The following is a 14,117-nucleotide window of genomic DNA, read 5'->3' as shown; positions in this document are numbered from 1 at the left end:
TCCAACATGTGCACCTAGTACCACTGTATTCCAAGAATGTATTTGATCCCGTAACCCCCTTAGCTTCTTAGTTCATAATTTGAGAGGGCTAAAGCTTACCATATTGTTATCAGTTTGCACTGGTTTTAGCAAGAGACCTCAAATTCATCACATTCATGTTTTATCCCACATTGTCTACATCATATAAATTAGAACTACCAAATATTACTGAAAGAACTCACGTTTGAGAAGCAGAAACATTATTTGTTTTATATGGTGATGTTGAAATCGGAGCAGAAGTCTTCAAATCTGAATGTTCACAAATGAATCTATCAAAATTTCCCTCAGTGCTTTCTAAGGTTGTCAGGAAAGGCTAGAGGCAAATTCGACATTTTTTCATTTCCCATGACTCATTCCCTCCCATGGAGTTTTGTGCTATATATTCCCTGCCTTGTCTGGGTTTTTTTTGTTGTTGTTTGTTGTTTTTTTTTTTTTGCTGAGTCTTTCCATTTGCTGTGTCTTGAACTAGCAAAAGGAGGAGAGGAAGTTCCTCCCAACCTTTGAAACCTCTTAATACTTGCTGAGTGATCAAGGGGGCAGATGACTGCTGATTGGACTTTACCCCATTTGAAAAAGCTTTTGCTACGATAGCTCAACCAACCTCATTTTAAGGAATTAAGTATTTATTTTCCTTAAAACCCAAAATCTTTTGGAACATTTTCCAGAAAGTGAGGCCAAATTTCTGTAGTTAGGGGTCAGTTTGGGGGAACTTTATTTTTTAGGCCCACTTTAAAATTAAATAATTTTGCATAATATATTTAATAAGGCTAAAAATTATTTTAGACTTATAGTGTTGTCTACTATATTGCTTCATGCTATTTTTTCGAAATACTTTACAATTATAAATAGACATTGTTGCTCTCACCTTAAGGCAGCAGTTTCTGAGTGAAATTCTTCAAGAAAGTGGAGGCATCATTTCAGTATGGTAATAAGCTAGTTATTCTAACATCAACAAGTCTGTTTCATGATCAGTGATGTACTGATAATTCCCCATGTATGCTTTTCAAATAGTTTATAAATGCAAAAATATTTGAAGTTGCAGGACCAGGGTTTGAGTCATTTTTTTTTCATGTTTCAGCCAGCCCTAAATAAGAGCTGTGAACAACAAGGCCGCCTGGTGATTTTGTTTTTTATCTTTTTGTATGTGCATGTGGTTTTTCTGGCTTTTTGTTTTGTTTTGTTTTTGAGACAGGGTCTTGCTCTACCTCCCAGGCTGGAGTGCAGTGGCGTCATCATAGCTCACTGCAGCCTTGACCTCCTGGGCTCAAGCAATTCTCCAGCCTCAGCCTCCTGAGTAGCTAAGACTACAGGCCTGCACCACTGCACCCGGATAATTTTAAAATTTTTAGTAGACAGGGTCTCGTTCTGTTGCACAGGCTGGTCTCAGACTCCTGGGCTCACGTGATCCTCCCCTGTCAGCCTCCCAAAGCGCTGGGATTACAGGCGCGAGCCACCGCGCCTGGCGATTTTGTTTCCTCTGTACTCTTCGTAGCTCACAATTACGCTAAAAGAACCTTTTTCCCATTGTTAATTCCTTCCATTTCCCTCCGCCACCCGTCGATTCCCCCTATTTTTAGGAAACTCGAAGATGATGTCCCTTCAACGTTCTCTCCTGTATTCTCAAATGATCCAGTCCTAAATATTTTTTAATACATTGGCTAGTTTATTTCTGATGGCATTAAAAGTATCTGCACAACTGTTCCCTTATTTATAAAGCTCACAGATGCTGTATGACCTGTAACACTATACTAGCTAATGAGCTCTCCCGGAGCAGTTGACGTGGAAGGAGTTTACTTCCACTTGGTTGCAAGGAGAAAGATGGAGAAAGCGAGAGACGATTGCAAAAAGAAATAACTTATTCCATTTTCTCAGTGCTGTTTGGGGGCTCTGTGCTAATACTTAAATTGCAGAGGAGGGAGGAGACGGGACTGAGGATGGAGGGGAGCAGAGGAGGCAGGGGCGGAGCCTCGGCGGGCGAATAAAACCCCTCGCTAAAGAGAAGCACGTTAGTGTGTGGAGAAGGCACTCTCCCGAAACCAGAGGGATGCGGCCGGCTGTGCAGTAGAACGAGGATAGAAAAGAGGAAAACAAGGGCACAAGACCAGCGAGAAAGAAGAGGACACCTGGGAAAGGCGGAAGCAGAAGCCGGGGAAGGGAAAAGAAACCCATAGCAGGTGGAAACCAGATCTAGAGCAACACGGTCAGGTCCACAGTTTGTTTTTCTAGAAGAGAAGAAAGTACCTGAGGATTGCTCTTTTTTCCTACCGTTAGTGAAAACTACTTTTGTCTTCATCATAAAAGAAAAAACTAAGGGGAGGTAAAGGCAATCTCCTGTTTTATTAGGAGGAGAGGTGAAGGGAAATCCAGGCTCTCTTTCTGAATAAGCCACTGCCTGGTGCACAGAGCAGAACCATCCTGGTTTCTGAAGACACATCCCTTTCAGCAGAATTCCAGCCGGAGTCGCTGGCACAGTTCTATTTTTATATTTAAATGTATGTCTCCCCTGGCCTTTTTTTTTTTTTAGCAACACTTTTCTTGTTTGTAAACACGAGTGACCAGAAAGTGTGAATACGGAGTAGGAATATTTTTCGTTTTCTCTTTTATCTGCTTGCCTTTTTTAGAGGGTAGGAGTGGTTCCTATTTCGGAAAAGGACGTTCTAATTCAAAGCTCTCTCCCAATATATTTACACGAATACGCATTTAGAAAGGGAGGCAGCTTTTGAGGTTGCAATCCTACTGAGAAGGATGGAAGAAGGAGCCAGGCACCGAAACAACACCGAAAAGAAACACCCAGGTGGGGGCGAGTCGGACGCCAGCCCCGAGGCTGGTTCCGGAGGGGGCGGAGTAGCCCTGAAGAAAGAGATCGGATTGGTCAGTGCCTGTGGTATCATCGTAGGTGAGTTCCATTCCTTCCCGGCCGACCCCTCCTCTCCCCTCTGGTGGTCCTCCTGTGAGATCTTAACCCTTCGAAAGCATTGTTGTTCTTCCTATTCCTTAGAAAAGGATTGTCAGTCACCTGAGCTGTAACCCACCTCCACTGGTCAAGTTTGAGAGGCATAGGAAATACATCATACATCTCCTCCTCCAAACCAGGCAAAGATTCTGCCCAGTGTTCATAGAATGGTGCAAATCGTGGTCAGAAACCCGGCTGATGATTAGCATTGCCTGGGAACTCCTTAAAAATACAGGTCCTGGTCTCTACACTTGGAGGTTCTAGTTCAATAGGTTTAAGGAAGGACTGAGGGACCTGAACAAGTTTTTATGCAGCTATTATTCCCAGGCTGAGGATGGGCTTTTAAGGTATATTTGGTAGCTATTTTGCCGTTTTATGTTAAATGAAACTATGGGATAGCTATTAAAAATAGCAACAGCAACGCCCTGCCTTTTTATTTGAGCGTTTTCCACCTAATGCAGCACTTTTACTGTGTGAAGTAGCTGTGACAAGGCTGTTATTCCCATTTCATAGATGGGGAAGTTATGGAAGAAAAGAGGGGACAGATTGTGCCTCTCGGTAAGTGGAGAGTTTGCAGTTTCTCCAGTTGCCTGGTGGAGTCCACCTGTTTCTTAACAGCCACGGAGGACCCGGTGAGGATCTCAGAGGGAATAAGGAGTGACTAGAATGTGTAGAATGTGGAGTTGAGGAGGAACTGATGGGTAAAATATGTGTCCTAGCTGGGAGGTGCTGAAGGTGGGGAACCTGGGTGGCGCCAAGGGTGCCAGTGCAGGCCACTCAGACACCCTGAATGTACTTTGCAGGGCAGGAGTCCCAAATACAGCTTCGTCTCTAGACAGCACATCCTCTTTCCAGAGAAGCCTTGGAGATGGATGGCAGGCAATAGCTCACTATTCCTGCCCTCACTTCAGAGTGAGAGATTGTTCTGCTATCTTTGGTAGAGGGCGTTACTTTTTTCCCAGAAAAAGGAGTGCAGGACGGTCAGGCATAGATATGCTTCTTTGTCATCTCTCCAGAGTTCCTTCATGAAAGCTCGTTGTGTCCGGGTGCCCCTGAACCAGTTTCTCTGGCTGACGCCATGTTCTATGCAATAGCTCAGAGATATTTTGGCATCTGAGCAATAGTGACACTGGAGAGCACTCTTGAAATCAAATAAAATCAGTACAGTATTCAGATAATCCTCTTCACCTCTACACCCGGAACTTTAGTGACCAAGCTTTCTTCAGTCTCTAAAATGAAATCCCATCCCCCCCACTCCCCCAACTCCTCCTACCCCCTGGAATCCTGTTTTATGTGATTCTCTGACTCTGGGAAGTTTTCTAGGCCATCTACAGTTATAAGAAAGATAATGTTATAAGAAAAATTATAGTCATGATCTGAATCTCTCTTTACTTTTTCTCATGACTTTTTTTTTTTTTTTTTTGCCTCTCCTTTACTTTATCTCAGTTGCTCAAAAGAAATGAGAACAGCCAAGTATTCAGTATGTATAGCACATGCCAGTTTAAGGTCTATAAATAGCCCAGAGGCTGATACCTCCTTCACCAATTTGACTGACAGAATTAAGCATTTTTCCCCCTCTAGGAAGGTTCTGACTTATACACAGAAGCGCACGCCCACAGGCACACAAGCACAATTAAACATCCTTCTTCCTGCCTCAGCCTGGCTCACCCTTCCCAACATAGGTTCAGGTATTCTTTTTTTTTCAGACGGAGTCTCACTCTGTGGCCCAGGCTGGAGTGCAGTGGCGCGATCTTGGCTCACTGCAAACTACGCCTCCCGGGTTCACGCCATTCTCCTGCCTCAGCCTCCTGAGTAGCTGGGACTACAGGCACTCACCACCGCGCCCTGCTAATTTTTTTTGTAATTTTAGTAGAGACGGGGTTTCACCGTGTTAGCCAGGATGGTCTCAATCTCCAGGTTCAGGTATTCAAGGGTAGAGGGTACTTTCCTATATACTGATGTTTTTGTCTCTTCCTTTAACATCTTTTTCTAAGACTATGAAGAAATGGGAGTGTTCAGGTATAATAAGTACAGTTTCTGTGGGTATATGTTACTACTGATTTGTCCACAAACTTATGGATGGTACTTCAGTGGGAGAATAATCTCAAAGCTCCCCATGGTGGCATTGCAGTAACAAGAATGGCAACTCTGGTGTTCTGTGATGAAAAGAGATTCCAAATATGTGATTTCAGAGCAACTGGGATATTTTTGCAAAGCATGAGAATCCTTGTAGAGTTAATAGGCACTATTCTACCCCAACTTAAGCTAGACACAAATTTCCCCTTTAAGATGATACAGGGGACAAAATCCATTCTGCTTCCCCTCCTGAGTTGCTGTTGAGTCACAGATGTGCTGAGGAACTGCCCTTTCCTCTTCCAGAGAAGTTTCTCAGTGGATGATCGTGATTCAAGTGTTTTCAAGACCAAATGCAAAAATAGAAATGGCATTTTCTGTGTAGATTTCAGGGATCTGGTGTTCAATGTCAACACTGCAGAAAAAAAGAGAACTAAAAGGCAAAAAGAGGGCCGGGTGTGGTGGCTCATGCGTGTAATCCCAGCACTTTGGAAGGCCAACGCGGGCGGATCATGAGGTCAGGAGATCAAGACCATCCTGGCTAACACAGTGAAACCTCGTCTCTATTAAAAATCCAAACATTAGCCAGGCGTCGTGGCACACACTTGTAGTCCCAGCTACTCGTGAGGCTGAGGCAGGAGAATTGCTTGAACCCAGGAGGCAGAGGTTGCAGTGAGCCAAGTTTGCGCCACTGCATCCAACCTGGGTGACCGAGCGAGACTCCATCTCAAAAAAAAAAAAAAAAAGTCAAAAAGAGAAAGGAAATTTTCTAAGTGAATCAGGAGACATGGTATGGAAAAGTAGAATTTGTCCCAAATCTTTCTTTCTTTCTTTTTTTTTTTTTTTTGAGACAAGGTCTAGCTGTGTTGCCTAGGCTGGAGTGCTGTGGCGTGCTCACTGCATCGCTGCAGCCTCAAACTCCTGGGCTCAAGCGATCCTTCCACCTCAGCTTCCTCAGTAGCTGTGACCACAGGCATGCACCACGACACCTAGCTAATTTTAAATTTTTTCTCGTAGAAACAGGGTCTCACTATATTGCCCAGGCTGGTCTCCAGCTCCTAGGCTCAAGAAATCCTCCCACCTCAGCCTATCAGTGCTGGGATTACAGGCATGAGCCACCGTGCCCAACCCCCAAACCTTTTTTTTTTTTTTTCAGGGACTGTGGCAAAGTTATATTTGCCCTAAATCTATCTCTCTCATACCTAACTGACTAAGAGGGATAATTTAACCTACATGTTTTGTAAAATTTCATTCACAATCATCATGGATGATTGAAAGCAGGGATAACAGAATGGTAAGTGTTATGGAAATATACAATGAATTAATAGAAGACTTATGCCAGAGAGTTCCTTATATCCTGATTGGGAAGATGAGATGCATATGTACTAAATAGAGAACATTCAAAATTAATGACATGGTTTAGTTGTGTAAGAGCTGAAGTAGGGCAAAGTTATGTGAATGGTGGGAAGCAAGGAGAGAGAGGTTCTTACTAAGAACTAGATTAAGAAGTATCTTGAAGGATTTGAGGAGAAGACGAAGTAGGGAAGCTGATTCTGGGAGTTTTCGTAGGTAAAAGCATAATGACTAAACTGTTATTTCCTAGATCAAAGATTGTGTCCTTAAAAAAAAATTGAACTATGAGAAAAATTGAGCCAGGTGTGATGGTGGATACCTGCAGGTAGTCCCATGTACTTGATCATTTTAGCCCAGGAGTTTCAGGCCAGCCTAGGCAACAGAGCAAGACCTCGTCTTCATTTTTTTTTTTTTTTTTTTTTTTTTTGGAGACAAGATCTCACTCTGTTAACCAGGCTGGAGTACAGTGGTGCAATCATAGCTCACTGCAGCCTCGAAAGCAATTCTCCCACCTCAGCCTCCCAAGTAGCTTAATAATTTTTAAAATTATTTTTAATTTTTTTTAGAGACAGGGTCTCCCTATGTTGCTCAGGCTATCTTGAACTCCTGGGCTCAAGCAATCCTCCTTCCTCAGCCTCCCAAAGTGTTGGGGTTACATGTGTGGGCCACCGTGCCCAACAAAACCTTGCCTCTTAAAAAAAAAAAGCAAGTGTCTTATATATTTCTGAATCTTTAGTGTTTAACAGAATGCCTGCTAAGGAATACTTACTCAAATGATTGTTGAATTTAACGGACTCTAGGACAAAAATATGAATAGGTAACATTTATCTGCAGGGCTGCTGGGAACCTGGCTTGAAAATCTTTAAGCTAGGAGTAGTTTTATCAACCTGGACAATTAGGTTGGCCCATTTTAATCTTTTAACGTCACCCTTGTCCTAACCTAACCAGGCTTTTGTTCTCCATGTACTTGGCTAAGGAAACCTGTTGGCAGCATATTAATTTAGATTTCACCATGAACGTGGAGTTCCCCCCAAAGTCGAAAGAGGGTGTGGAGGACAGCAAAGTTCATTTATTAATGATACCAGAGCTACTGTTAATAGCTGTGTTTATTAAACACTTAGTATATGCCAGGTACTCATCCAATTACCTAACATACCTGAACTTGTGTGTCATTCACAATAACTCATTTGGTAGACACTTTATTATCTCTTCCTCCAGATAGGAAATAGAGGCTCAAAGGGGTAAGCAACTTTGCTGAAGGTCACACAACTAAAAAATATTGGAGCTAGGATTCAAACCCAGAGCTTGTCTGAATCCTGAATCAAGCTCGTAAGCATTATTCTTCACTATTTCTATTTTTATCTCCTAAAGGAGTATTTTCTTTTAGAATCTGGACAGAGGTCCTTATTCATTTTTATAGATGAGTGAATACTTATTGTATAGCAATTAATTTTGTGTTCCCAGTGAGGAAGTTTCCCAGTATAGCGGGGGAGCTGGGCTGTCAGCTGGGAGTGAAAGAAAGTAATATTCCCGGTGCAATTGCAGGAAGACTTGGGTGAGCCTGAGGGGCATCTGGCCAGCACAGACCGTGCTCGCATTCATTCCTGCACATGCACACCTTTCCTTTATGGACCAGTGTTCTTCCCAGCCATGTTAGAGGTACCCACAGGGTTCCTGGCCATTTAGGTACTTTATACCAGTCACATACCTAGGTATGCAACCAGCATCTATGTCTTGAAGGCATTAAAAGGAAAACCTTAAACAAATTAAATTTAACAGTGTTTAATTGAGCAAAGAACAATTCGTGAAGCAGGCAGCCTCTTGAACCAGAACTGGTTCAGAGTTTCTGGGGCAGCCTCATGGTCGAAGAAGATTTATGGGCAGAAAAAGGCAAGTGACATACAGGAAATAGAAGTAAGGTACAGAAACAGCTTGATTGGTTACAGCTCTACATTTGCCTTATTTGAACAAGGGTTGGACAGTTGGCTGCCTTTGGCTGAAACTCAGTGAATGGTACAAAAGTAGGTTACAGTCTATTTACACATCCAGTTAGGTTACGTTTCACTACATATGGAGAAACCTTTAAGTGGAATTTAAAATATGTAAGGAGGCAGCTTTAAGCTAAACTTAACAAAGGTGAAAAAGCTGGCTGGAGAGCTGTAATAATAAAATTAAAAAGTATATAATGTCAGACCATTTTGTTTTCAGCACAGTTTATGTTTATGGGGAATCTTGGTATATTTGCTACAGAACAATACTGGATGCTGATCTAGCTACTAGACCACTATCTCCCAACTAACATGATTTTTTAAAATAGTATTTATTGAGCTCTTACTAAATGCCAATTCTTTTTTTTTTTTTTTTTTTTTTGAGACAGAGTCTCGCTCTGTGGCCCAGGCTGGAGTGCAGTGGCACAATCTCGGCTCACTGCAACCTCTCTCTCCCGGCTTCAAGTGATTCTTCTGCCTCAGCCTCCTGAGTAGCTGGGATCACAGGTGCGATCTACCATGCTCAGCTAATTTTTGTATTTTTAGTAAAGACAGGGCTTCACCATGTTGGCCAGGCTAGTCTCGAACTCCTGACCTCAAGTGATCTGCCCGCCTTGGCCTCCCAAAGTGCTGGGATTATAGGCGTGAGTCACCACGCCCGGCCTAAATGCCAATTCCTGAGCTATAAGCTCTTTACGTATATTATTTCATTCAATCTTCACAACAATCCTAAGAAAGTACTTATTCTAATTACCTGTATGTTAATAATGGGGAAATTGAGTCACAGAGCTGGTAGCTAATTTTCCTAGGGTCATACCACTGATAACTGAGATGACTCCATAGCCAAAACACTTAACCATTTCTCATTTCTAATTGGTAACCAAGACAGGAGGAGGCTGATGTGTATTGCGTGGTGGGGCAGCTGGCCACGGAGGAAGACAACCCTGAGACTGGAGTCCAGAAAGACCATGGATGTCTGATACTGAAAAAATAGGGGGAAAAATTTTTAAGGGTTTCTGTCAACAGAGAGGTGTGGCTATGGGTATAACTGTACTGAAATGGCTCTGGGCTGACTTGGAAAAATTTCAAGTATAAAAGATCTCACACCCATGTGGCCTACACCACTTTAGAAGATTTTGCATTTTAGTTTCTAATATGATGTATCAGCTTCTAGTCCCAAAAATGTCTACTGGATGGTGATCAGAGGGAGGGAGTGTGAAAACTGCTTCTTGAGTTGTACTTCAATTAAAAAATACAAATACACTCACACAAAACATAGGGGGATTACGATTTGGTTCATTCAGGATGAAAATGTGATTAAAACCCTCATTGTTCTCAAATAAAATTCTGGGACAGAAGCCAGCTAGGAGGTATTTCAAAACAAACACATCTTGGTGAGTAGGGAAAGGCTATATACCCAGCAATGTAATAATAATAAGTAGCTGCCATTTACTGAGCATACATTGCTAGGTGATGGTAGAGCCTAGATTCCCACCCAGGTCACTAAAATCTGAAGCAACTGGGCTTAACTGAAATGCTCCTCAGTCTGGAGTGCAAGGTGGCTGGGACCAGGGATCCTGTTGGACACTTCCTGACTCCAGGAACCAGAGAGCTCAAGGAGTAATTTGGTTGAATCTGCTACTGTCAGGGCGATAATACATTCCCTCAAAGAGCAGAGTGACACAGAATGACTGACTAGCAGGAGATGCTTAGAGTGGAGGAAAGAAAGTAGGAACCCGGCAGGTAAGAAACTATGTCCAAGAGACACACCAGACCGCCATTTTAAACAATCACAGTTAAAAACACCCTGTACCCACCAGGTGCGGTGGCTCACACCTGTAATCCCAGCACTTTGGGAGGCCGAGGCGGGTGGATCACTTGAGGTCAGGAGCTCGGGACCAGCCTGGCCAACATGGTGAAACCCCATCTCTACTAAAAATACAAAAATTAGCCAGCTGTGGTGGCAGGTGCCTGTAGTCCCAGCTCCTTGGAAGGCTGAGGCATGAGAATCACTTGAACCCAGGAGATGGAGGTTGCAGTGAGCCAAGTTGCACTACTGCTTACTCCAGGACTCTGTCTCAAAACAACAACAAACAAACAAACACACACAAAACACCACTGTACCCAAACCAAATAACCTTCTCAGAGTGGCCAGCACCATATATACACTTTTCTGAGTTAAATCAGCTTATTGAAGTGGGGTAGAGGTGTGAGGCATCTTGGCTGGGGCTTCTCAAGTTGCCAGGCTACCGAGGTTTTCTGTCTTTTCTGATGGGTAATCCAGCAGCACAGCTGCCTTCAAAGAAATGCCTCAGGAATGTCTGTTGTTGTTTTGTTGTTATTGTAGGAGAGGGAGATGGATCTAGAAAAGCAGGCACAAGCAAATGATCCCAGGAGTATATCCCAAACTACAGAAAACAAGAACCATTCAGGAACCCAGGGAGCTAGAAACTGTTCCTTTCCAATGCTTAACTCCCTGCTGAGCATATAGAGCATGGAGGACCATGCCTTCTTTCCCCTTCCAGAACACGTCTACAGAGCAGGCCCCCAGATCCCTTCTCCCTGGAGATCTGGAAATGGCAAACTGCAGGCTCCTCTCTGCTGCAGGAGTGGGAGCAGCTGGACATAGGATTCAGAATTATTCCACATTTTAACAAACACTCACCGAGCACATTATATTCTAGGCCTTGTCCTGAGCACTGGTGAATTTTATTTCTAGGAGGCAAAATAATCCCTCAAGTCTATTTTAAGCTGTTTTATTTATAGAATGAGTGAAGTTCGAGCTGAAAAGCTTTATTGATCACATCTCATCCCTCATCTTTGTCACAGTCACATGTCTTCCCATTGGTTTGCTCCCTGCTTTAAATATCCTCAGCATTAGCAGTGACATCACTTCTGGGGAGAAGGTTTCACAATGTCTGAAGATGGACCAGGCAACCTCACACTGAACTGCACATTGCAAAAGCAGATTACTCAGAAAAAGTACCACTGCTGCAGAATTATTACTTTTCTCATCTGTCTCCATGTTTTAAAGGTGCTTGTTTGTACATTTAGGAAATGCACAAATACTTCAGTGCTTTTTAACAGTACAGTTCTGCAGAGAGTGTTTAGTAAGCAGCCGATAAAGACAGGTCAGGTTGACTTAAGGTGGTATTTGGACCCTGATACTGAAAGCAGGAAGTTTAGTGTGAATTTTTCCATGATTTGCATCAGCATGCCATAGACTGGGAGGAACCACTGATTAGAAAAAGATGGGCTTTACAGATTGTCTTAAGTTTGCAAACCGCTTCCCTATTTACAATCTTTGTAATCTTGAGCAAGCTAATTATCAGTTTACTTAGCTGTGCAATGGAAGTTTCTTGTGGAGTATTTAAACAAAGCTGGCCAGGTGGGGTGGCACATACCTGTAATTCCAGCACTTTGGGAGGCTGAGGTGGGAGAATCACTTGGATCCAGGAATTCAAGACCAGCCTGGGCAACACAGTGGGACCCTGCCTCTACAAAATATTTAAAAATTAGTCAGGTGGGGTGGCACACGCCTGTGTTCCCAGCACTAGGGAGGCGGAGATGGGAGGATTGCTTGAGCTTGGGAGGCAGAGGTTGCAGTGAGCTGTGATCGTGCCACTGCACTCCAGCTTGGGTGACAGAGTGAGACCTTGTCTCAAAAAAAAAAGTAAAAATTTAAAAAATAAAACAAAGTCTTTGCGCTCCTTTAACTCAAGGAGAGAAAGAAATGAATATTTATTGGAAGATACCATAGTGCATCAGTATGTTGTAGAATGGGGGGAACCATTGATGATTAGTGGTTCCCACCCCCAACTCACACACTCAATAATTTTGGTTCTGAAATTTCAACTGGACTGACCCAGTAAGAAGACTGACCGTTTCAGCCCAAGTCTGACCTGCTTAGCAACCAGCTGGTTGCTTTTCCTTTTCTCTTTGCTGAGCTGAGTCTACTCACTCATCAGAATCAGTCTGACACTTCCCTCTCCCAGGAGGACTTTTCTGAACAGCCCATGCCAGTGATTTTTTTTTTCCACCCATTAAAATCTTGTCATATATTGCAATAGCCCTCATGCAGCTTCTGCTCTGCGTGGTGGTATCAGTTCTGTGTCTGTGCACGTGTCTTCCCTTTCCACACAGTTCCTTGAAACCAGGCACTGTGTCTCACTTTCACATCCTATAACCTAGTACATGGTGAGTATTGAATAATAGCAGTCAGTCCAAAACAAATCATCATTCAAGATTGCCTCACAACGATGTGAATATACTTAACACTGCTAAACTATAGAGTTAAAAATGGTTAAGATGGTAAATTTTGTTACGTGTCTTTACCACAATGAAAATTTTGTTCATTTAAAAATGAGTTATTCCTATGAATAATACATTTTTGTGCTTAGCTTTAAAAAAAAATCATACAGGCTCAAATTTGAAAGGGATTAGAGCTTAACCAAAAGGTAACAGTGCTGAGGTTGAGAAGCCCTGTTCTACCTTCAAACTTCAATGAAGCCCAGATACTTTGTTGTGGGAGGCTGTCCTGTCTATTGTAGGAAGTTTAGCAGCATTACTGGCCTCTGCACACCAGGTGCTGTAGCTCTCCCACCCTCATTGTGATAACCAAGTGTCTCCAGATACGGCCAGCTGACTTCTTGAGGTGGTAGACAAGTTGTTCTCAGTTGAAAACCACCGAGGAAGACAAAGCCTCTCACTGTGGACGCCTGGCTCCCCAGTTGGGCTGGGAATACTGGAGGCAAGATATGGGTCCTTCATGGGCTTATTTGAGGGCTCAACACTCAGCCCCCCACTACCCCCAGGCTACGATGCCTGTCTTTCAGTAGCTGGTAGTTGGCTCCATCCGTTTCATTAAAAGTCCATGTGTGAACAAGTGCTTCCCAATTACCTTCCAAAACAAGCATGTACAGAGTGGGCCCTCAATAAATACCTTTTGGGATGCAATTACCTGCTGCCGGCCCACCTGCGGCATCCAAAAATTACACCTAGACCAGCAGAAAAATGACTCAGAGAATGTTTCATAGTCCTGGCTGTACAGTGCTGTTTTGGAGCCAAGCCTCCAAAGCAAGTCCATTGAATTCTTCTAGGGCTGGTCTCTGTCCCTACTGCTACAAATCCTAGCCATTCCTTACATTTGTTAGCATTTCACAAATTATAAAGTGCCTCACATGTAGCGTCTCCCTTGATTCCCCACAACAACCCTGTTGAGGTAGGCAGGGCAGGAACAATTACTCCCATTCTGCAGATGAAGAGACTGATTTTCAGAAAAATTCAGGTCACACAGCAAAGCAGGGACAAAGTTTCTCCTCCAGCTCTAAGTCTAGTGCCCTTTTCCTGTTTTCAATAAGGAATCCAGAACAGCAGAGTTCTGCAGTGCCTTCCACATCTCAATCTGCAGAAGATGTTGACTCCTCAGGGCATGTGTCAGAGTCTTGACCTGCTACCACCCCTGAGGAGCTGTTTGTACAGTCCCGATGGGAAAGTGTAAACACGGTGAGAGGCATGGTGAGCTTCCAGGCCTGGCGTGAACATCAAAGCCTGGGCCCCACATGCCAGACCTGCTTTCACGCTGTTCCCTTAGTCCTGAAAAGCTCTGAGATCCTCTCAGCCACTTTGTGGAAGAAACACAAAGCAGGTTCACCTAGCTTTCTCTGGACATCATGGAAATGGCCAAAACCTCCAAGCCCCAGGAGGAGGCT

The 14,117-nt window shown here is 43.4% G+C and overlaps 2 protein-coding genes across 2 annotated transcripts in view; one reads left to right on the top strand and one right to left on the bottom strand.

Annotated features, from left to right (window-relative positions):
- RNF212B (ring finger protein 212B) overlaps positions 1-396 on the bottom strand; it is a 91,768-nt gene extending 91,372 nt beyond the window's left edge. The window contains 1 exon segment of the mRNA NM_001131948.1: positions 222-396. The gene's annotated coding sequence lies outside the window, so the exon portion shown is untranslated.
- Positions 397-2,120: 1,724 nt separating this feature from the next.
- The window catches only part of SLC7A8 (solute carrier family 7 member 8), a 58,247-nt gene continuing 46,250 nt past the window's right edge, over positions 2,121-14,117 (top strand). Inside the window, 1 exon segment of the mRNA NM_001132416.1 lies at positions 2,121-2,935. Within this exon segment, the coding sequence (NP_001125888.1) occupies positions 2,785-2,935 (151 nt within the window). The 5' untranslated portion in view covers positions 2,121-2,784.

The sequence above is a fragment of the Pongo abelii genome, chromosome 15 (assembly GCF_028885655.2).
Source record: "Pongo abelii isolate AG06213 chromosome 15, NHGRI_mPonAbe1-v2.0_pri, whole genome shotgun sequence".
NCBI classification, from domain to species: domain Eukaryota; kingdom Metazoa; phylum Chordata; class Mammalia; order Primates; family Hominidae; genus Pongo; species Pongo abelii.
This window is presented reverse-complemented; position numbering and strand designations above follow the sequence as displayed.